Source organism: Pinus tabuliformis, chromosome 4_2 (genome assembly GCF_031772625.1).
Source record: "Pinus tabuliformis cultivar Carrire ecotype Pingquan chromosome 4_2, CPIR1, whole genome shotgun sequence".
Taxonomy (NCBI): Eukaryota; Viridiplantae; Streptophyta; class Pinopsida; order Pinales; family Pinaceae; genus Pinus; species Pinus tabuliformis.
The window spans coordinates 112,166,851-112,190,950 of record NC_142304.1 but is presented as its reverse complement, the minus strand read 5'-3'; the positions used below and the strand labels follow the sequence as shown (position 1 = coordinate 112,190,950).

The 24,100-nt window shown below is 42.2% G+C and overlaps 1 protein-coding gene across 4 annotated transcripts in view; it reads right to left on the bottom strand.

Annotated features, from left to right (window-relative positions):
- LOC149168517 (organic cation/carnitine transporter 7-like) overlaps positions 1–24,100 on the bottom strand; it is a 391,286-nt gene that overhangs the window by 215,719 nt on the left and 151,467 nt on the right. For all 4 annotated transcript variants that reach the window (XR_016259749.1, XM_089428285.1, XM_089428283.1 and 1 more), the window contains one exon: positions 7,460–7,697. Coding sequence is in view for 3 of the 4 variants with exons in the window: in XM_089428283.1 (XP_089284409.1) it covers positions 7,460–7,697 (238 nt within the window). In the remaining variant the exon portion in view is untranslated. The remainder of the gene's footprint in view (positions 1–7,459; positions 7,698–24,100) is intronic.

The window sequence follows — 24,100 nt, the reverse complement described above, 5'->3', positions numbered from 1 at the left end:
TGGTCCTTCATTTCAAATTCAGAAGCCATGTCCCTCTTACATTTGTGAATGAGAGGGTTTGCACCTATAGAAAGAGGTCATCCACATGCAACACCAGTATGATTGGCTTTTCATCTTCAACCTTAAAGTAAAGGTTAGGATCGGCTTCACTCCTAGTGAATCCCAACTTCATCAAGTAGCTATCGATCCTCTCATACCATGCTCGGGGTGCTTGCTTCAGCCCATAGAGAGCCTTCTTCAACCTGCATACATGAGATTTTCAATCATAAATCTCAAATCCTTCGGGTTGCTCCACGTAGACCTCTTCTTTGATCAAACCGTGCAAGAACGCAGTCTTGACATCCATCTAATGTAGGTTCCATCCTTGTGAAGTCACAAGGGCTATGATCAAGCGGATGGTCGTATATCTGGCAACAGGTGCAAATATCATAGTCTATACCTTCCTTCTGGGATAAACCACGAGCAACAAAATGAGCCTTATACTTTTCCATACTTCCATTTGCTGCATGCTTTATCTTGTAAAGCCATTTTGAAGTAACAATTGTCTTGTCCAGGGTCTAGGAACTACTTCCCAGACATCATTCTCCATAATAGACTCATATTCTATGGTCATAGCACCCTTCCAAAGTTAATGCTTGACGACATCTGAGAATGATGAAGGCTCATTTTGTATGATCGTGCTCATGATGGTCAAGTATCCCTGATACTTGTTAAGTTTCTTAATTTGACGGAAGGTTCCTCAGGGTGCAGCATGTCCTTCAGAATCATCAAGTATCCCCCTAAGCCATGAAGGCCTCTTCCTAGAAGAGGAAGGCTCATGTGGATGAGAATCAATCAGATCCATGGGTTCTTCTACATCATGCATTGATTCATCATCCTTTTCTTTCAGTTCCCTGGTGTCGGCTTCTTGAGAGCTCCTCAAAGTCAGAAGATTGTTCACCTTGCGGTGAAATTTTCTTCAAGAGTCTTGGAACCTAATGCTTGAAGAGGGCATCGATTTTGTACATATACGGCGGTGATTGTAGTTTCAGCCCATAGAAACTTCAGAAGTCTTTGATCATGTAGCATGGCCCGAACAGCTTCCATCATCGTGCAGTTCTTCCTTCCCACCACACCATTCTGCTCAGGAGTATGTGGTGTAGTAGTCTCCCTCTTAATGCCAACCTCAGGTATGCCTGAGTGAACCAACTGTAATATATCGGAGGTCTTGCTTTGAGGGGAATGGTCCCCTTTTGAGCTTTCCTTCGGCACATCCCGAACATACACCTTCTTTCTCTACTTGGAATTCGGGCATCCCTGTTACCATCTGTCTTACATCGGGTAGAGCTTTGTAATGAAGGTGGGAAAACCTCCGATGCCAAAGTTCGGACTAAAGAGTTGTGTCACAAGACATGACACCTAGCGGACTTCCATCGACCTGATATAATGAATCAACACTAAACCCAAGAGTAAAGGAATCTTTATCATTTTTTTTCCATATACATACCTTGCCATTGTTGAAGGTTACCTTGTAGCCTCTGTCTTCCATTGCCAAGATGGACACCAGGTTCCTTTTGAGGTCAAGTGCATTTAATCCATCCTGGACTTTCTAGCCTTCCTGAATGGTTGTCCTCTTCCTCGATCTCCAGCTCTCCTCTTACCTTTGCTGTTGAATTTGTCATTCCTTTGATTTGCCATCAGAGGGATTTTGATCATCGTCCCGGTGTGAGTCCTTTCTTCTCTTTGCATGAGAAGAAAAGGCAGCAGGAGGACCTTTAGGCATGGGCATTTCTTGCACTTCTACCCTTGTTTGTTCTTGAATGCATCTAGCCATTAATTCCTCAAAACTAGGAATTACATTATTGTTCAGAAGAGTAGTCCTGAACACATACCATTCAGATGGTAATCCTCCGAGAGATGTGAGTGTCATTTCTCTGTCAGTAATGGTTTCCCCAATAGATAGGAGATCGTTCTTGATCTCGGTGATTCTTAAGAAGTATGCTTGCATACTTTCATCTTTACCCTTCTTGATTTCCCTCAACTTATTTCTAAGAAACAAAACTTGATTTGCATCATTAACTTTAAATAAACTCACCAGTCTGTCGTAGATTTCCTTGGAGGTGTCTAGATCAGAGATGTAGGCCACCAAGCGCTTGTCGATAGAGTCCCGGATGATCTTCTTTGTTTTGACTTCTCCATTTTTCCATTTGTTCCAGGCAGCAGCAGATGCATTTGATAAAGGCTCAACAATATTGCCTCTTACATGGTCCAACACTCCTTGATCTTCAAGGGTTAGATCGATAGACATCTTCCATCCGTGATAGTCAGCTTTCTCATGCAGCTTGTCTTCGGCAGGAAAGAGTGTTTAGGACCCCATAGTTCTTTTAGGATAGCCTTGCCAATCTTCTCTTCAATGATTGCTCTTGCTCTTGCTCGGGCTTTGTCTTCACCTCAGCTCTGATACCATGTTAAGTTATGGTATGTTCTATGCTTATAACAGTTTACTTCTTTTTCTTATTATATTCCACCGATTAGCAATCACATGTACATAAAGTAAAGTGCAGATAGAACATTAAACGATTGACAGAAAACAAGCCAAGACAAGAGACACAAGATGTGGCGGCTAGCCAGGGACAAACCCCACAATGTGTGGGGAAACCCTTTGATCAAATCTTCTTTTATCTTCAATAATTCAGCAGAGAGAAATAGTACAATAAATCTGATTCGTATCAGCAGTAGCAAACCCTAGATCAGTAGCATCAGCATTAGCGGCTTCATTATCAAACTAGGGCAGACCATATCTCACAAACCGACAGTCGGATTGACTTCATTCCACCACCAAAATTTCGGCTTCCAGAGGAGGTTCACATGAACCTACAGCGCAGTTCAGATGAGGAGATCTTCTAGGCCACGCAAGTCAATCTTTACTTCTGCAATTGCAGCGTCAATTTCAGCAGTTTCCGGCTTCAAACTAGGGCAGTCGATATCTTGCAAACCATTCGTCAGATTGACTTCATTCCACCACCAAAAGTTGCGGATTTCAAAGGAGGTTCAGATGAACCTACAGCGCAGTTCCAAATAGGAGATCTTCTAGGCCACGCAAGTCAATCTTTACTTCTGCAATTGCAGCTTCAAATTCAACAGCTTCCGGTTTCACATGTGTGAGAGAGAGAGACCCATTTCAGCGCAGTAGAGAAGAGACTCATATCTGCGCAGTAGAGAGAGAGAGATGTGATGAGATGAGTGAGTCCAAATGAGGAAAAGTCCTCTTATATTTATACACAACGTTGGTGGGTGAATAGATGCGACTGTTGGGCTTCTGAACCTACATGAGTTGTAGGTCGGCTTGATAATAATTCCATAATCAAAATAAATTCATATCTCCATGAATACTTATCGGAATTGGATGATCTTTATATCAATCCTACACCTCTCGACGAGAGGAATCTAATAAAAATATTATCAGCCATGAATAAGATGACCCACATGAAGTTTTTCCCTGGTTGCCAATTTTAACATAGAGGAGGGCTTGTTGTCCCATGATTTGCCCACCAAGAATAAGGCTTCTTAGCCCCCTATCTCTAATCACATCATATCCTGCAAAAGGACCAGTGCGAGTAGAAAACTCTGCAAAGACATCCTCCACCTCATCAAGCAATGCCCTATCCTGAAAAACCCACTTGAATGCATCTTTCCTCCCCTCTGAGATTTCACCATCCATGTGAGGAGGGAATTTGTGGGAAGGTCCACCATTCAGCCACTCATGGTTGTGGTATTTTGGGTTCAATGAGTGAGCCAAACAATGTAAAGGTGTGCAATTCTTGCCCCATCTACTGACAAGAATATCCTGTATAGTACCACAGAAGACATCTTGTGATGTCTCATACTCAGGGCACTCACTTTGTAAAATAAGGCTCGTCACAAACTCAATCATGGAATCCCATCCCTCATAAACCTCTCTTAGGATGGGTTGGTCTATATCTGCAAATCGAAGTGAAGAAATGATAGGGTCCATGATCTGAATAAGTAGATCTACCCTCTCCCACCAAGCATCATCTAGCACTGTGTCCTTCACTCTTTTAGAGGCTACCTGATCTGTCTTTCTCCAAAAAGACCAAAACTTTGAAATAACCATGACCCCAAAAGCGGTCTTGACCTCCCTCAACCACTTCAACATGATGAATGAAGAGGCAAACCGTGTATCCGCAATCTTCAACAATGATAGATTGTTGTACTCCTTGTAAATAGTGAGGGAATTTGTATGATTTGGTACAAAGTTATGGATATGTCATGCATCCTCAATAATGTTACCAATCCAAAGCACATCAGAAGCAATGGATTTCAGTGCTAAGCTCAATGAATGGACAATGCAAGGTGTCCAAAACACTCGTGGATTTAGCTTCCACAATCATGCCAGTAGCCTTGCAAACAGGTGCATTATCTGTAATGATTTGCACACAAGAGACAACACCTACATCTTCAATAACTTTAATAAACAACTCACCCATATATTATGCATCCTTGCATTCTTCAAATGTATCCATTGCTTTCAAGAAAATTGGACCATTCAAGGAAGACACCATGAAGTTGATGAGTGGGTGTCGTGCTAAATCTGTCCATCCATCAAAAACAATGCTAACCCCAGATGTTGGCCATGATGCTTTAATAGGCTCAAGCATTTTTCGCACCTCTTTTTTTCCTTTGTCAACAATGTGGTTCTAAGCTTCTCTGAACCAAGAGTCGCATACCATGATGGAGCCCCTTGAGTTAGAGCTCGACACATCTCAATAAATAGAGGTGAGTGTGCAACATTAAAGGATATGAAGTTTTGATAGAAAAAAAGGCAATCGTGAGATCAAGCTCTTTCCGTTTTCCCTTTTGAAAAATCTTGTCCATTGGACCAAGAGAAATTGCCTTTCTTTTTGCTACTTGTCCCCCACTAGAACTCTCAAATGGGAATTTGTTGTTGCCTTTCCTAAAAAATGGAAGGAGGTCATCATTCTTGGTTTTTTTTTCTTTTGCAGCCACATTTGCCATACCAACATTGAACTCTCTTTCCAATTCTTTCCTCTTGTGTAAAGGAATTTTTATACAAACTCCAACTCCACAACCTGATAAAGCCAACAAATGGCCTTTCACACAGAAATATGTGCTTGTGAAAGTATTGTGGCAAAAGTTGCATCTCCAATTCACATTGCCTCCTCCTTTCACCTTGCTGCTTGGCCCTTCCTCTCTTGTGACATATTTCCACAAGGCATATTTCTCAATGTTACCTTTAGGAGGAAGTCTTCCCTCAACATTACTTGCAATAGAGGGAATACTTGCAGTAGACTCTGATGAAATTGGGGGAGGAGGGGCATCTCCAATGGGGACATTCTTCCCCTTCCTTTGCCCCTTACCTGCTGCCCTTGATTGAGCCATGAATACTGTAAAAAAAATAAACAAAAAATGCACAAATTTGTAAAAGAAATGCATATGCAAACTGCTATAATACAAATGCAAAAAAATAGAGAGGAAATGCACTTACCTGTTGCTTGAATGTCCTTGAAAACGCTCCCACAAGCTTTGCTCCTTACTCCAAACCCCTCACAGCAAACCCACAACCAACCTATTACAAAAAGAGATAATTGAAAATGATGAAAAGAACAACAATTTTCACCTTTTTATGGCCACGGTCCCTTTTTTCCGGATTCGTGTCCGGAAATCGAGACACGATGTGTCCGATTGGGACACGATCCGGATTCGATCATGTCCCAATCGGACACGAATTGGCAGGAATCGTGTTCGATTCGCCAGATTCGGGACACATCAGCTTGTTTGAACGAATCCGGTTTCAGTAATGAAATAAGGAAATAATGACAATTGTTAAGTATGAGTAACATGGAGTGCTACCACAATCAAAGTTTCAAACCCTCCTATTTGTGCCCCTCCTAGACAGTTTAATAAAGACCCTAAGGATAGTCACATTAGACTAGAAACCAATGATAACCGCCAAGGTGAAGTAAGGGAACAAGTATACCACCAAAGAATCATGGTCTATAATCCAATTTCAACTCATGATCCATACTAGAATGCCAAAAACATTAAATGAGAGCACTTACACGCAAAAATGGTTGATGTACCTCACGATAGGTTCACCTTCATCAAATGAATATGCTAGATAAATGGATGTACTGATCAAGGAATGAGTGAGAAACATTTGAAGTTGACTATCTAGGGATCATGGTAGCGGTTGCTGGCTGGCAAGCTACATCACAAGAGAAAAATTTCCTCCTAGGGTTACCCATGCATATGGATGGGTAACAAGTACATAAACAAATTTAGAATTGATCTTTTATCTCTTATAAGCAAGTGCGTTGAACTCCATTGCTTAGCTCCAAATCTACTTGCAATTACTCAGCCTTGCATTGTGTTAATTGATCTTTAAGGCTAATTGGAAGTCTTACTTAAGTTGTGAACCTAAAGCATTAATCATAATCATAAACATTAAATCAAATAATAAAACAAAGCTCTCTCTTGCTCCCACTTCACACTATAACACATTGAGCTTAATTGACCTCAAGGAAGCTCACCTTGACTAGGACCATCCATAGTCTAAGGTGGGAAAGGAAAAGCCACTATGGTGACAATGGTCGCTTGCCTAAAGTTTCCATTGGGGTTTCATCCTTGTACTCGGGACTTTTTACACCTGGTGAGAATTTGGGAGGTAACAAGCCCTCTTTGGCTTGTGGTTGTTACTTATGTGATGCATTACAAGCTATACTACAATGGTGTATCCCTATGGTGGTGCTTCTCTCCATATTGTTAACTAACCTACTCTTGCTATGTGTGTGTGTGTCTTGTGAATAATCCCACTTGAATAACAGCTATGAGAAAAGGGGGTTTACAAAGCAATACCCACACCAATATTTGTCAGTCCAAAAGTTGCTTTTAAGTCCAAAAGTTGCTTTTATATGCAAGTTCCCAAGTTGATGTAATAGCATCCTCCCTCACTCCAGTACTAATATTGTCAACAGTATTGTTGCCATGCCTTTGGGCTCTCTCCTGTGGATGTCATCTATGTGAGAGTATTACAAGCTCTTACTGCAGTGGTATATCGCTATGCCGGGATTTTCTTCCATATTAATAAGTACCCATGCAGCAGTTTTGTAAAAAAGTTAATTTGTAAATTTCTTCATGCAATTATTTTGTCTTCACAGGGAGGTAAATAAGCATTACCAACCTAAAGAATAGGAATATGGACCAGCATACCAAGTTTCATCTCTGAGACCAGGCATTGTTGTGAATCACTACTAAAACGTCTTCATATAGGAAAGAGATTGTAAAACGTTTCTTAATGCAATTATTTTGTCCTCATGAGTAAAGAAAGCATTATCTAAGTAATCAAGAATTATTATTTTTTTTCCTGTGCAATTATAACGAAGCGAATTTTTCTTTTGAAATAAAAAGTTACATGATGAAATAGGAAAAATTATCTTACCCATGCTAGTGAGGCTTCGAATAATGTGCCAATAGTCCAAAATCCTGAAATTATGACCATCCAAAGTCCTCTGTTGGGAGCTGGGATAAATTCTAGAAACCAAGAGGAAAGCACAGGGCCACCTCCCAGTCCAACACCAACCAAGCAGCGAAGAGCGACCAAAGCAAGGTAATTTGTAGAAAATGCACTCAAGAATCCTGCACTAAAGGTCATCATTGCAGTGGCAAAAAATCCATACCTGATGACAAAAAGCAGCACCTCATCAGATAACATAATTAGTTTATGAAGTTTCAGTAAAATAAAGATAAAATTGAACAAATAATTTTATTTTTACTACCAACTTATTATAAATGTACAATCCCACAATAAAATTCATTCTCACTGTAAATCATGATACTAATGCATTAAATTGTGCTTTAAGGTTTAAAAGATGAATCTTATATTGTTCATAGTTTGATTTAATGTCCTAGTTTGATGGTTCTAGACCAAATCCTGTTGGACTTCATAGGCATAACTCATATAAATGAGAATTATACTTGTAATTAATTGGATCATGCATATTCTGAATGACTGACAAAAAATTTCTGTACTATTAATTAACAGGTGAGGTTCTGATATATTAGATGTCAGATAAAAGAAATTTGATGTCGAAGGACACGTGAAACCAAGAAAACACCTAGGTATACAGATTGGATTGATACAGTTTTGTACCTAGGTGTAGAAAACAACAGTTCTCTGAAGTTCAAATTAGCTTCTACATCTGCAGTAGGTAGAGCAAATCTTTGAATCAACAATGACTGTTATCGAGCTGATGAGTCGATGGTCAGATGGGTGGTTAGGGCCCTCACATATCTTGCATCATCCAAGGTAGTTACAGGTATGTAATCACCATTATTGCTCATTTTGTGGCAGATACAAAAGCTGATTTTCATTTGAAAGCGGAATGTGGTGTACACTGTATATGTGGGCCATTAAGATGTGAGATGGAGGGAAGAACGGAAGATTTATAGGGTGACTTCTACCATCATCATATTCAATTGTTGATCAGTCGAATTTTTTTAGAAGCAGATTGCAGGCATGCTAAAATACTGAAATTATATATGGACATCATGTAGTGAATTTCAGATGCTAATCAGTGCTCATTCAAAATTACCACTATAACAATGAAGTACGATCATCATATATCAAAGAGAATACTAAAACTAGAATTTGCAAAGAAGTTTGAAGGACTTCAAGACAAAGTAAAAGACCTTCAAGAAGAGCTCATGTTTTCCAAACTATAACAAGAATGTCATTGAAAAGAAAATGAAGATATATGGAAGGAAAATGTAATGTCCCTTCCTAAATTAATTTGGAACAGAATTAATCACTACATTTTGGGGCCAATTTTGGAGGTGATGAGACCCATTCGATTTTATTAGGAGGTTTAGACTTTAGTAGAAGTTATTTTGGTGTGGTTAAGTTACACGTGGGGGCCACCCACACTAGGAGAATATGCACTCCCTAGTTCGAATTGCATGAGAGGGGAAGTCGATGGTTAAGTGAGGGGCCCACGATGGAGGGAAAATGGAGGGAAAAGTGCTCCACGAAATCTATAAAAGGAAGGCAGCTCTCCTCATTTCATCATCTTTGGCATATCAAATTTCTTTTTGGTTGCTCAAGCTACTTAACCGAGTCATTTGCTGTTTAGCAAAAGTTCTTCAAGCAGAGAGCTCACCCTTTCTTCGGGAGACTTCGAGTGCCACCCTAGAGAGGTTCATCTACATTCCTTCGGAGGAAGATTTCATTTTGATTTCCAGCAGTCGCATCCATCATCTCCAAGTGGTGCGTATTTCTAGAGGACGCAATGAAGGGAGGTCGAGTTGTGATTGTGACATCTTCCAGAGGAGCTTTGGCTGGGAGAAATTCCGAAAAGGAGGCATAGGTGTTTGGCTGCCATTTTGGTGAGTTTTGGAGCTGGAGGAGAGAGCTCTATTCAGTGTGACTTTCACACTCCCTGGGCCAGCGCAAAGGAGGAATATTGTGCACACGTGGGAGGTCGAGTATCAACTATTGAGATTGGTCTTTGTTGGAAGAGTCAAGGGAAGCACTTGTGGAGGAGATTGCTACTTTTCCGGAGCCTTGGAGGAGGATTTTATTGGTATCTTTGCAGGTCGTGTGCTTCAGCAATCTTGGAGGGCATAGGGCCTCTTGAAGGTCGATTTTAGGAGGTCAGAACCAAACCAAACCATTTATGGGTTTTGGTGGGTTTTGGTCAAGGAGCTTGGGTTTAATTTTGCATCGTTTTTTGAGCACCAGAGGTGGGGTTTCTAGCAATTCCTTTCCAGCCAGCAGTGTAGTTTCTAGGCAATGCATAGCATTAGAGGAGCAGTCATTATCAACATTTGAGATCATTGTCTTATCACCTGGTTTCAGTCACGCTCGCCATTGAGGCAAGCTGAGGTGCATTTCTCCATACTTGCTCCATTGGGTTAATCAAATGGCTCAGCTGGTTCTTACTTCTAGAGTTTCTATGAGAATTTGTTGAATGTTTAAAATTTTTGTGTTGTAAATCAATTTTGCTTTATATATCACTGTTTATCCAAGTTTGGAACATTACAGTGGTATCAGAGCTCAGATCTTGGCTCAGCCATGGGGGATTTTCCTATGAGTGAGGAGGATCGACAAAATATTACTTACAGGAGGCAAAGGTACCGGAGCAAGGAGAGGGAGTTGGAGATCACTCCAGACACAGAGGACCATGGGAAGGCAATGGTAACAGAAGACATGGGGGAGCCCAAGAGCAGAGAAGAGATTGCCTTTGACAGTCTCTTGAAGGCTCTGAGCGATTTAGCAAAGGGGCAGAAAGAGATGTTGGATAAAATCAAAACACAGAACCGGGAGCAGAGCACTCACCGGGAATTTATATTTGGAGAGACTTCGTGGGCCTCTCAACATCTTGATCATCTCTCACTCACTGTGCAGCCTCCATCATCGAGTGGGCAAACTCGAGACACTCTACCTTCTTTCTTATCTTTGGCACAAGGTGAACTGGGAGGAGTTGAGGATCAATCACCTATGGGGGAGCATTTCAAGGAATGGCAGTCCATGGGAGCCGAATTCAAAGAGGCAATATCTTTCAGAGATTTTTGGCAACTCAAACAGAATGAGAAGGGGAAGGGTTATGGAGCCCATGGAACGCAGAACTATGAGCTGCAGCGCACCATTGGGAAGATGTACTTTCCCACCTACGATGGCACTACCAAGTGCACATCACGTGCTTGGGCGGAGAAGTTGGACACATATTTCCAGCTCAACTGGACGACGGAGGTAGAGGCGATTAAAATGGCCACATTGGATTTGGAGGGTGAGGCACACGACTAGTGGTTCATGGCTTGTCCACTTTGGGGCATGCCAACATGACCTCCTATGAGGACTTCACATGGAGAGTATTCGAGCGTTTTAATCGAAGGGATCCGGAGGCTCACGTCAGGGAGTTGACCAAGCTCAAGCAAACTGGACATCCCAAGCATTATATTTCAGAGTTCCTGAGGGTCTCAGTCATGGTGCCATATTTGTCAAATGCTAGGACAGTATACACATTTGTGGAAGGGTTGTCAGAGCCATTGCGAGGACTAGTAAAGTCACGCAGACCATCTACTCTACTAGAGCCAGTGACTTGTACGAGAGATTTGCAGGGGGGCATCCCCAAGAACCGGGCACCCTTTCCTCCATACACTCCCTACCCTCAGAAGGGAAGTGACACTAGAGTGCCCACAATGCAGAGAGCAGCCCAAGGCGGGGATAGTTGGACGATGAGACCAGGAGAGACCTCAGGAGGAGTAAGTTGTGTTCTACATGTCGAGAGCCATGGGCACCAGGCCATCGGTGCACAGCAGGTAAGGTTCATTACATCAAGGTCTTCCCGGACAGTGATCAGGAGGATCAGTTGGAGTTGGGCCTTGGTGGGGGAGACAGCGAGGATCCAGTAGAGAGGGGACCACCACCACCACCACCACCACATGGGGGAGCATCTTTTGCACCGGCTAGGGGAGTCCTAGCTTCTTTGTGCAGGGTTCCCAAATTTTTGACCATGAGGATCAAAGGTACAGCGCAGGGATAGCGTGTCTTAGTTTTAGTAGATAGTGGGGCAACCCACAAATCTATTGATGCTCAGATGGTCCAGAGGAGGGGCACACCATTGCAGAGTTTGAGGGGTTTTTAGTTCTAGTGCCAGGAGACAAGACTATGTAGTGCACTCGATATGTTCCCGCTCTGCCAGTGACCATGGGGAACTATTCGATGACAAACCACTTCTTCATGGTGGATGTATGGACACCAATGTGGTGATGGGTGTCCAATGGTGGTATTCCCTTGGCCGAGTTATCGTCGATTGGAGGCAACTAGTGATGGAGTTTACTAGGCCAGATGGTAAGCAGGTGGTTCTTCGGGGCATGCATTTGTATCCTCCACAGACAGTTTCGACCCACAGGATGGAGGCCGATTTGAGGCATGGAGACATAGTGTGGGCAGTAGAGCTGAGGATTTCAGACGATGGGGAAAATGCCAAGCCACCACATTCAGACATACAAGCGATACTGGATAGATATTCGGTAGTTTTTCGAGACATACCACCAGGACAACCACCTGACAGTGGGTTCGAGAACATTATAGAGCTGGAGCCTGGTGTGCAGGCAGTCATTACTACACCCTATAGGCATCCCAAATCCTATAAGGATGAGATTGAGAGGGCTATCAAGGAGCTATTGGCATTGGGCCACATCAAACCGAGTTCTAGTCCATTCGCTTCTTCAGTCGTACTAGTGAAGAAGAAGGATGAGACACTCCGCATGTGCATTGACTACAGGGCCCTCAACAAGAAAACACTGAGGAACCGGTATCCCATTCCGCATATTGATGAGTTGATGGACGAGCTTAGAGGAGCCAAGTACTTCTCGAAGATAGATTTGTGGTCTAGGTATCATCATATTCGAGTGAGGGAGCAGGATATTCTGAAGATAGCCTTCAGGTGTCATTATGGGCATTTAGAGTTCTTGGTCATGCCTTTTGGGTTGACCAATGCACCTGCTACCTTTCAATCATGCATGAACCATGTGTTCAGAGGACAACTGAGGATATTTGTACTGTTGTTCTTTGATGACATCTTGATCTACAACAGGATGTGGGAGGAGCGCTTGCAACATCTAGAGACAGTGTTGTGTATCTTGGACGAGCAGCAATTCTATGCCAAGATGTCCGAGTTGGAGTTTGGGCTAACAAAGATGCTCTAGTTGGGGCACGTCATAGTCGCAGATGGGGTCAAGGTGCACGACGAAAATATCAGGGCATTCCGGATTGGCCAAAGCCTAGAGATGTGACAGCGCTGAGAGGATTCTTGGACATATGTGCTTATTATTGGAAGTTTGTTAAGGGCTTCTCACAGTTGGCAGGACCCCTTACTGATCTGACTAAGAAGGGGGCTTTTGCATGGACAAATGGAGCTTAGGCAACATTCGATCGCCTTAAGGAGGTGATGAGTTGTTGCCCAATATTAGCACTCCCGGATTTCACACAGCCTTTCACATTGGAGTGCGATGCATCGGGTGAGGGGATTGGGGCAATCTTGTCCCAAAGAGGGCACCCCATTGCTTTTGAGAGCCGAAAGCTCCTACCACATGAGAGGTCGTATTCCATATACGACAAGGAGATGTTGGCCATAATGCATGCATTGGCCAAGTTTAGACAGTACTTAGTGGTCAACCGATTTCGGGTGAAGACGGATAATAACAGTCTTCGCCACTTCATGGGGAAATAGGGCCTCAATGATAGACAGCAGAAATGGGTCAGCAAGGTGCAGGCCTATGATTTTGATATTGAGTATGTTCGGGGAAAGCATAATGTGGTGGCATATGCACTATCCAGGAGACCCCGGGAGAGTAAGTTCCCTGTCAGGAATGACTTCTCCAATTGAGAGTCGATCATTCTTGATCTCAGTAATCCTCAAGAAATAGGATTGAATGTCCTCGTCCTTGCCCTTCTTAATATCGTTCAACTTATTCTTGAGAAATAGAATTTGATTAGCATTACTAACCTTGAACATGTCAAACAACTTATCATTAGATCTCCTTAGAGGTCTTCAATTCAAAGATGTAGGCCACCAGATGCTTGTCAATGGAATCCCTGATAATCTTCTTTGCTTTGACTTCAACCCTATTGTACTTGGTCTTTGCAGCTATCGGTGCATTTGAAGGAGGTTCAGGGATTTTACCCTGCACATAGTCCATCACTTCTTTTTCTTCCAAGGTCAAATCAAGAGACATCTTCCATCCATGATAGCCAGATTTATCATGGAGCTTGTCTCCAGCAGGGAAGTAGGATGAGGAACCCATTGAACCTTTTGTCTATGTCCAACTGTCTTTGGTGATTGCTCTTTCACTCTTTCTCGGGCTTTGTCTTCACCTCAGCTCTGATACCATGTTAATTTTAGGCAACAATGGTATGTTTTATGCTTCAGAGAAATTTTACTTCAATTTCTTAATTAGCCCAATATCAATATCCAGTTTAGCAATCACATCAACAAGATAGTAAAATGCAAATAAAACATAAACATAAACAGTATAAGACAAGCCGAGACAAGAGAACACAAGATGTGGCACCAGCCAAGGACAAACCCCAATGTGGGGAAACCCTTGATCAATTCTTCTTATAGTCTTCAATAGTTTAGCAGAGAGAGATAGTACAATTTACAGATCTGATAATTTATAACAGCAGCAAAAGAGCCCTAACCAGAAAAGTCAACGCTGGTCAATAGGGAAGATCTGACCCTCAACAATTTGGTAAAATTCAGTCAACTTCGGCCTCCAAACATTGAGGATGAATAGGCATGATTGTTGGGCTTCTGAGCCTACATAAGTTTGCTAGCCGACCTTTACAATTTGTCCATAATCAAAATAAATTCATAACTTCATTTGTACATGTCGGAATCGGATGATCTTTAGATCAATCCTACACCTCTCGGAGAAAGGAATCCAAGAAAAATACCAGCTGTCATAAATAAGATGACCCATGTGGAGTTTGGCCCTAGTTGCCAATTTTAACACTCCCTCTCAACTAGGGAGAACTCCATCTGCTAATCCCTTTTCCAATTGTACTATCTTTGCCATCAATGCACTGCTCTACATTGTTGAACTATGAAGAAGAAGAAGTGATCGAGAATGTATCATACCATTCTCTACTGACTCAAAGTCAGTCCCAATCAAAGGAGAGTGTGCCATACCACTCTTACTGACCTGAAGTCAGTTTCAATCAAAAGAGTCTCATACCACTCTTACTGACCCAAAGTCACTTCCAATTGATCTCAGATCAATATCGGTCATCCTAGCATAGGGAGTACGGTAGTACATGATGCGTCCATCGGTGGTACTATGGTCCCTATCCTCATTTCTCTACTCATTGGCCAGATGAGATGTACTTCCCATGAGTCCCAGACTGCATGGGTAGGATGTCTCAATAGCAGAAGGATGAACCACTCATCCTGCCTACATGTCGCTAAGGGGTATCGCAAGGGAAGGCTAAACCACTCACCCTATACACAACAAACCACTAGGGGAAGGCTGAACCACTCACCCTGTACACAGCAAACCACTAGGGGAAGGCTAAACCACTCACCCTATGGTTGCTCATCAGTCCAAGAAGTACCCCAAGACCCCCGGAGCTCCCAGAGCTCAATGTCCATCTCATACAGTACCCTCATAAGAGGGTCTCACCACGACTCCAAGTCATTCTCGGAAGGCCAAGAACTTGACCTTCCCAAGGGGCTTTGTGAGAATATCGGCGACCTGCTCATCAATCCCAATGTGATGGAGCCTTATTGCTCCTCGTTATACCATATCCCAGATAAAGTGGTACCTGATATCTATATGCTTGGAGCGATCATGAAACACGGGATTCTCTAATAATCAGATCCCACTCTGGTTGTCGCAGAGGATCATGGTGGTATCCAGCACATGTCCAAACAACTCACTGAAGAGCTTCCTCAACCAGACAGCTTCACAAGAGGCCATACTAGCAGCGATGTATTCGACCTCGACGGTGCTCAAGGAAACCGATTTTTGCTTCCTTCTCATCCAGGATATCGAAGCAGAACCCAAAGAAAAACAACATTCATAAGTGCTCTTGCGATCCACCACATTGCTAGCCCGGTCAACATCAGAATAACCATGCAGCCTCACATCTCCGACAGTGTATCTCAGTCCATGAGTGATTGTGCCCCGAAGATATCTCAGAAGATTCTTGGCACCAATCCAATGTATATGATGAAGCTCAACCATATATTGGCTCAATGTGTTAACTGCAAAACATATCTCCAGACAGGAGTTCACCAAGAACATCAGTGCTCCTATGAGTTGATGATACTTAGAAGCATTTCCCAATTCAGGTCCAGCAGCACTACCACATAACTTCTTAAAGTTATGTTCCATCAGAGTAGTCACAAGCTTTCAGTCCACCATCCCAAATGTTTCCAATATTTTCACAACATATTTTTCTTGAGAGAGGAGAATTTCACTTGGCTTTTGCCAAACCTCCAACCCTTGGAAATAGTGCATCGTTCCTAGGTCCTTCATCTCAAATTCAGAGGCCAACTCCATCTTACATTTGTGAATGAGAGGGTCTGCACTTCCATCAGCTCTGTTAGAGTCGGTCTAGTAGCCCTCCACCAGAGATCAAAGCTCTTTGCATTTCATGATTAGGTGTCCCATCAGTGTGACCATGTTGCATTCCGTTAGGCATGCCATAATCTTGGTGGAAGGAGTTTGTGTCGTTATTCCCCTCTTGTTTGGCACTGCTGGTTCAGGTTTGTTCAAGTAAATAAAGTCCTCAAAGGGTCATTCATCTTGCTTTAAGTTTTAAGGTCTTAGGTCTAGGGTTGAGTCTAATTTTGTCTTGAGAGGTCATCAAGGACCAGCAGGCCAGAGGGATGTCCTTCATTAAACATTTCTTATCATTGTACAGCTAAATTTTTACCTTGTTCTCAAAAACTCTGTTTTTGAAAACAAGGTCATTATCTCATTTTTGTAAAAATTCTCAAAATTTCAAATTCTTCAAATGTCGAAGTGCAGCCTTGGTCTCCTTTGCCAAAGCATCCCAGAAGCTATCCCTGCAAAAATTTTCAGAAGAAATCATCATTTCAACCAATTTTTCAAAGAAATGAAATTAAAGGTCAGAGCCAATTAAATCAAAAAGTGTCAACATTCAAAACATTACAAAGTGGGTTTTGGGAAACTAAAAATTAAAAGGAAGCCTATAAAAGCATGCCATTCCTCATTGGTAACTCATTTGCCTCTCAACACTTCAAGAGAATACTTGTCAAGTCAATTTCGAAGTACATTGGGCGAATTGGGCGATTGCAGCGGCGCGCTACGCATCAGAGGAGGCAAGCTACGCGTTGGGGGCGCGCTATGCATCAGCGCGCATTTTCCAGTGCAAATTAACTCAGGCGCTACGCGTTGGAGGCGCGCTACGCGTAGGGTTTCTTGCTCAGGAAATCGCCAGCAAGCCACCAAAACTACTTCTCTCTCAAAATCTTTTCAGGTAGGCCTCTAATCCATGGTGATTTTGGTTTGGCTAAGATGAATGAGCAATGAACATGCAAAAAAATGCCATGCAAATATGGAGTAAAAAACCTACCTTGCTGTGTCAACATTTAAAAATGTAAATGTGCTAGGGTTTCATTGAAATTTGCTGCCCAAGGTTACCCATTTTCCATTCCTCTTTCCCCATATTTTCATCACCATTTTCCTTGACATTTTTCCATGCAATCATATAATTTCCCTATTAAAAATCATTAAAATCCCTAAACCCTACTAATTCCTAAAACCCTATGTAAATTTCCTAAACCCAACTTCCCATTAAAATCCCACAAATTATGATTGTATATGTTCCATGTTCCTTTCCTAAAATTTCCTTTCACATTTGTTTTCCCTAATCCCCTCAATGTTCCCTTTTCCCTAACATTTCCCATGTGTGTTTGTCCCCTTGGTAACAGCATTTAAACAAGTCAAAACAGCAGTTCATTGGGTGCACAGTCAGCATTATTTTTCAGTCACTTGCCTCGAAAACCATGTCAGAAACCGAAACAGATTATGAGCAAAGTGATGACCGTGAATCAACACCAGAGGTAGAGGTGCCAAGGAGGCATCACAGGGGTCGTAAAGGTGGTCAGCATGTCAGGGAGGAGCCCACCTCTTTGGCTTATCTACAAGCTTGTCCACTTGCAGTGACATGTTTCCGATACCAATCATGTTATGAATATTGCGAGAGAATCTCCCAAATTCAGCACCACAGGGAATTGGTCCGCTTGTTTGTCCTACATTTGCACAATGGGCATGTGAATCTTGCAGGAGTGGACTTCACATTGTCACCCGAGATTGTTGCTCAAGCAACAGGGATACCCAATATTGGAGAAGAGTGGAACAAGCGCCAGCAGTTGGACACATTTCATTATGAGCCATATATCAAACCTGTATATATGAGACACCTAACTGCTATTTTTCCCTTCAGATTCTTAAGAGATGAGTATGCACCTTTGATGAGGATCATCATTTGCTACTTCACTTGCGAGGGCAGATTTTCACGTTTATATTCGTACCATATCCGTTTGTTGATGCATTTCACATGGGTACGAATGATGAACATTCCATTCTTCATGTGCCGAAATATAGAGAGGATGGTGCCCTTGGTGCAAAGAAAGAGCCCAGCACAGCAACACAAGAGCATCTATCATATGCACTGATCAAGATTGTGGTCATGCATCAGTTGGCACAACAGGGTATTCCATGGGAGGATTTCATTTCTCGTGACTTGTTCACAGTGCCACAGCCACCTCCTGAGGTTGTCCGTGATGAGGGAGGGCCTTCACATCAATTTGACATTCCAGAGCCCGAGCATGTCAGCTCCCCTCCATTTGTCACATATCAGAGAGGCCACAGGGCCTTATTTGCATCTGCACGGCGAGTATTATCTTCACACCAGGTGGAAGGGGTCTCGCCTTCTTCATCAGCACAGTGAGTGTTATCTCCACATCAGGTGGAAGGGGCCTCGCTTTCGACAGCAACACAGGTACCAGAGAGAGGCAAGCAACCCAAGATTGATGAAGGGTCATCAGGTGTTCCAGCCATAGATGTTGTTGACCTTGATATCATTTCTCCTAGCCTAGAGTCAAAGGAGATCATCCAGCAACTAAGGGCTGAAAATGACTTGTTGCAGCAAAAGTTGGAGATGGCAAATTGGACAATTACTTATTTAGAGCAGCGCAACAAGCAATTAGAGGATGAACACTCTCTTGATGAGTTGCGGAGGATCCGAGAAGACCGGAACTTGGCTCGCAAGAGACCCAGTGATTTGACACCTAAGGAGCAAAGCTCTATGCTCATTCAGGTGAACACACATTTAGAGAGGTTGATAGCAAAGGCAAACAGGGAAAAGGACATGCTCCGACACATGAAGAATCACTATTGGGCTCGAATGCATGTGTGTAAAGCAAGAATGAAGGTACTCAAAGGACGGCTGGCCAAGGCACTAAAACGGAGAAAAAGGCCCGATCCCCTTCATATTTTGGCTGAGGCTTCCTTGAACGAGCATGGCACTAAATGACACACCTTCAGCTCAAATTTCAGAGAATTTGGAGCAATTTTGGTCATTTTTGAATTTTTTGGTCAAAAACAGGTTTTTGTGCTCAACGCGTAGCGCGCCGCGCGGTACCCTAAAGATGGGAAAGTCCATTTCTCAAAAACTCAGCATTTCTGGATTTGTCATGACAAATTACACTTGCTCAGCAATTGCCAAGACATTTCATCAGGTTTTGAGCTCTCAGAAGGTCAAAAAACATGCAAAAAATGACTTTCTGCCACTTTTTGGACACACAGGAAGCAGTCTTGGGAGATTGCAATTTTGGAGGGGCAAATGACCACCAAATTGAGAAATTCCACTTGGGCTGGAAAGTAGACATCCAGACCTTTCCAACAAGCCTACTTTTGCCTCATTTGGATGCCGGGAAGTGCCTCAAAAGTTGGCTCAAAGGCGCGCTACGCGTAGAGAATTGGGGCGCTACGCATCAGGGAAATTTGCCAGATTTTCACCTACAGCTCAGCAAAACGCAGATTTGACTAGTTCTGACTTTTTGGAGTGATTCTTCATCCTCCTTGATGTAATTGATGTAATTTTATGATGTCATGGCACTTATTTATCTCTTCTAGAAGATTCATTCATAAAAAGTCAAAAATTTAATGAATGAATTGGTTTCCTAGCTTATAGAGGCAAGTTGTTTTGACTGCCTAGATTTTAGTGCTCAGTTTAGAATTGGTTGAAACAGCTCCTAGAAGGATGAGCTCGACCCCTAGAGGCAAGGAAAGGTGTTAGCTTGCCTATATTATGTATTTTCTTAGTCATTTTCATGGTTGGACCCTTCAGGGATAAGCTTAGACTGTATTACTCTTTGTATCTCTGCAATTTTGGCAAAGGAAAGACCAGGGTTTTGCAGCACTGTTTGGGATTCCTGTGGTTATTTGTGTTGATGGTGTGCTTCTCTCTTGTACTTGTAAGTGTGTTATGTGTATCATTTTCCAATTTCTCTTTTCTGCACATTAAGTAAATGAAGTGTTAAGGTAGAATTCATAATTTATATGCTCTGCCTTTAAGTTTGCTTAATATCTATGTTTTCCTCTGTCTAAAGAGAACTCTCGAAAGTTTCTTGCTCTCTTTAGCTCCTCACCGGTCATTTCTAATCATTCACTTAATTCAAAGGCATCAAGACAATCTCCTACCTTGCCCCAAAAAGACCTCTGCAAAAATTGTGTCTCATCCCCACACCCAAAATTGCTGTGCTCAGTTTTCCACCAAAACTCTAAAAATTTAAAATCAAACTTTCCCTATCAGTTTACTAGCCTAAAATCAGTGTTCTTAATTGGTCATTTCCGCCTTTTGAAGACCTTTCGCTGGGATAGACCTGGAGAGAGCCCTCTCCTGCCCCGTAGGGCTAGCTATGAGGCTAAGTGGTTTGATGTTGCCTTGGATTTTGTCCTTTTCAGCCTGAGGCCAAATTCAAGCGCTAACATATTGGCGACCATACTGGGGAGAACAAACTTGTTTGTGGATTGATGTGTTTGTTTCATAAGTCTTAAACGGAGTCTGAAGTTATGCCAGGTAGCCTTCGAAACACTTTTGCTTTGCATAGGCGGAAGTAGATAAACGCTGCTTCAGTTAATCTCCGTGAGCTTGTGAATACGGCCACTTCGATTGCATTTCACCCCAGATCATTTGTAAACTCTGAACTTTTGGATGATTAGTTGAGAGTTTTCACAGGCTGATTGGTTATTTGTTCCTCGATATCCAAACTGGCTTCAGATTCTAATCACATATTCAAATCTCATTCATGTCCAGCTGTTTTTGAGTATCTTGAAGACATCGATTTTGACGAGAGTTTTGAGTTGTCCTTGTTCAAAACCAAATCTGAAAGTGCACTTGATTCTCTAGTTCCCAACCCTGATTTTGCTACTGCTCTTGAAATCGAGAGACATAATAAATTGGTTGAAAATTTCATCCTAAGACACCTTCAGACAGATATCCAAGTCACTAATCTTGCTGATTTCCTAGAAACTATATCTAGCAATATTGGATCTACTATCACGGCTTCAGCTCCGCACGAACAGACCAATCCTCCTTTTATTTCTATATCCCCTATAGTCACACATCCTGAATCAACAGTCAATTCTCCTTCCTCGTCACATACCGCTTCTCCTCTGCCTACACCTCCCTATACCCCTCATACTACAGCTACACCTACTCCACCTGCTACTCCTAGACCCAATCTACCTAAAGCAATGGCTGCCCGGTTTGCCCCACTTGCTCTTCCTCAAAATCTGCATGATATGCCAGCTGATTATCAGAGTAAAATTTCCATGTTTGATGGCACTCCTCAGGGTGTTTCCGCTCAGCAGCATATAGACAAAATGACAACTTTCTTTGATCTATATGAGATAGATGAAGAGGATGTAACTATGCGTTTGTTTGTACAAACATTTGATGGAGAAGTAAGAAAATGGTTCAGAGGTTTGACAGCTAGAAGCATACCCACATTGGAAGAACTTCAGAAGCAGTTTCTAGATCGATGGGAAATCAAAAAGGATCCACTTCAGATCAATGCCGAGTACAACAATCTCAAACGTAATCATGGTGAGTCGGTCCAAGATTACATTATCAGATTTAACACAGTTTACAATGCTATTCCAGATGATTTAAGGCCATCTAGAAAATCAGCACTTCTCAAATTCCCGGATGGCTTTGATCCGGAGATGGCTTATTCATTGCGAGATAGAGATCCGCCTACCTTGGAGGATATGCAGAAAATCGCTGTTAGTGTTGAAGCGAATTTGAATGATAAGAGAGCGAGGATGAAAGCCGAAAAGCGAGTGACAATCAAAGAAGAAGCTTCTACATCAGATCAGCTCCTTCGCAAGGTAGAAAGGTTGCTTGAAAATACTCATCTCAGCAAGCCGGAACCGCAGATTCGTAATCCTAATTTCCGAGGTCCACAGCAGCCACAATACATAATCAAGCAGCGTGAAACAAGGGCACAAGAAACAACAGTTCAGCAGCAAGTAAAACCTCCGCTTCAGCAGAATTTTGTTAGCCAAGAATCCGAGGACGAAGGTGATACTATAGGAGAGGAAAATCACTTTTTCACTCCTGATGATCTGCCTACCTATATTACAGAAGAAGAAGAATTTGTGAGAAATTCCATCATACATCAAGATGAGAATTATATCTTATCAAATGAGGCAGCACTTGAGGAAGAATTGGAGGAGTACCAAAGAGGATATCTCAATGCTTTGTCCGCTCAGCAGAGACAATTAAGAAACCGAGTTGTTCCCATAAATCCCATTCAGAAAAAGAAAGATGCTTCAGCAAAAAATGATTCAGCTTCCCCACAGACAAAAGGAAAAGACATAATTGATCCCTCAGCAAGTCAATCATCTTCAGCGGATAAGATAAATCAGCCAGCAAGCATAATGAAGGATAAAGTCGAAAGAAGAGAAGTTTCGGCCGAAGAAGGTGAAAAAGTTTTAGCATCTAGTTTGGAGAATGAAATTTCAAAGCTGAAAGTGTCTATTCCATTGACTGAAATCATGAAAAACACCACCTACCGAGGTCAAATTTCCAAAATTCTGAATATTGATCCAATGCTTGACACGGTAAATGTAGAAGATGATCAGCCGGAATTAATTTTTGGGCCTGCTTTGAATGGTGAGTCTCCTGAGAATCATGTTCCTCCCTTCTATATCAGTTTGAGGTTGCACGAGTATATTTTACATAATGCTATGTTTGACTCGGGTGCTTCGCACAATTTGATGCCGAAAGCAATCATGGAAAGGCTGGGATTGGATATCACAAGAAAATATCATGATTTGTATTCATTTGATTCCAGCCGGGTAAAGTGTATCGGATTGATCAAGGACTTGGTGGTAAGCCTAGATCAAATTCCAGCTAAAAATGTTTTGATGGATGTGGTTGTAGCGGATATTCCTCCGCGATTTGGTATGTTGCTTTCAAGATCTTGGGGAGCTAAGTTGAAAGGTACACTTCAGCTAGACTTTTCTTATGCTACAATTCCAGTCTTCGGTCAAATGAGAAAGTTATATCGGGAGCAAAAGATGAAATACATGATAACTAGCAAAGAAAAGCCAATAAATCATCCTGTAAATTATGTACATACAGATTTGGAGTCGTTTGTTTTGTTTGCTGATAATTTTAATGAGGTAGATAGTCAGTTAGTTCAGGCAGAAGATATACCAGAGATTACTGAAAATTTTAGAGAAGTTCTACAAAAGGAAAGAGAAGAAAAGTCAGCTGCCATGAGGCAAACAGATGAAGCTAAGGGGCAGCAAACAGAAAAAACAGAGGCAACACAGTTTCAGCAGCTGGAGGAAGATGAAGATAGTCTTTGGACCATGGATTTCGATGGCGCTGTGGGCAGCGATGGTGCTGGTATTGGTGTGTAGATTCGAAGTCCCTTTTCTGCCCGAGACAAAGTTCCGAACAAGGTGAGAGTATGTTCTTATAAACTAGCATTCGATTGTTCAAATAATGAGGCGGAATATGAGGCTCTCATTGCTGGCCTTAAAATTCTTCGAAAGCTGAAAGAAAAGAAGATTGCAGTCTATGGCGACTCCGAGTTGGTAATAAAGCAAGTGAAAGGTGAGTTTCAGGCCAAGCATCCTCGTATGAGAGCATATCGGAATGCTGTCCTAGATATTTTGAAACTGTTTTCTGAACATACTTTGACATGTTTGCCCCGCATACAAAATGGTGTTGCTGATACATTGGCTAATGCAGCAAGTAACTTAAAAATTCCCATGAATTCCAGCAACAAATTTGAGATTTATGTGAAGCACCGTCCTACAGTTCCGGACAATCAAAGATGTTGGCAAGTCTTCCAAGATGATGAAGGAATTAAAGATTTTTTGCAAGTTGAAGGTGAGTTTAAAGACATCTCCATAGATACAGAACCTGATGAAGTAAATCAAATGGATGTGATGCAACTTAAGGATAATTTTATTCCTAAAGGATTGATTCCTTTGGAAGAGTTGTTTGATCAAGATGATGTGG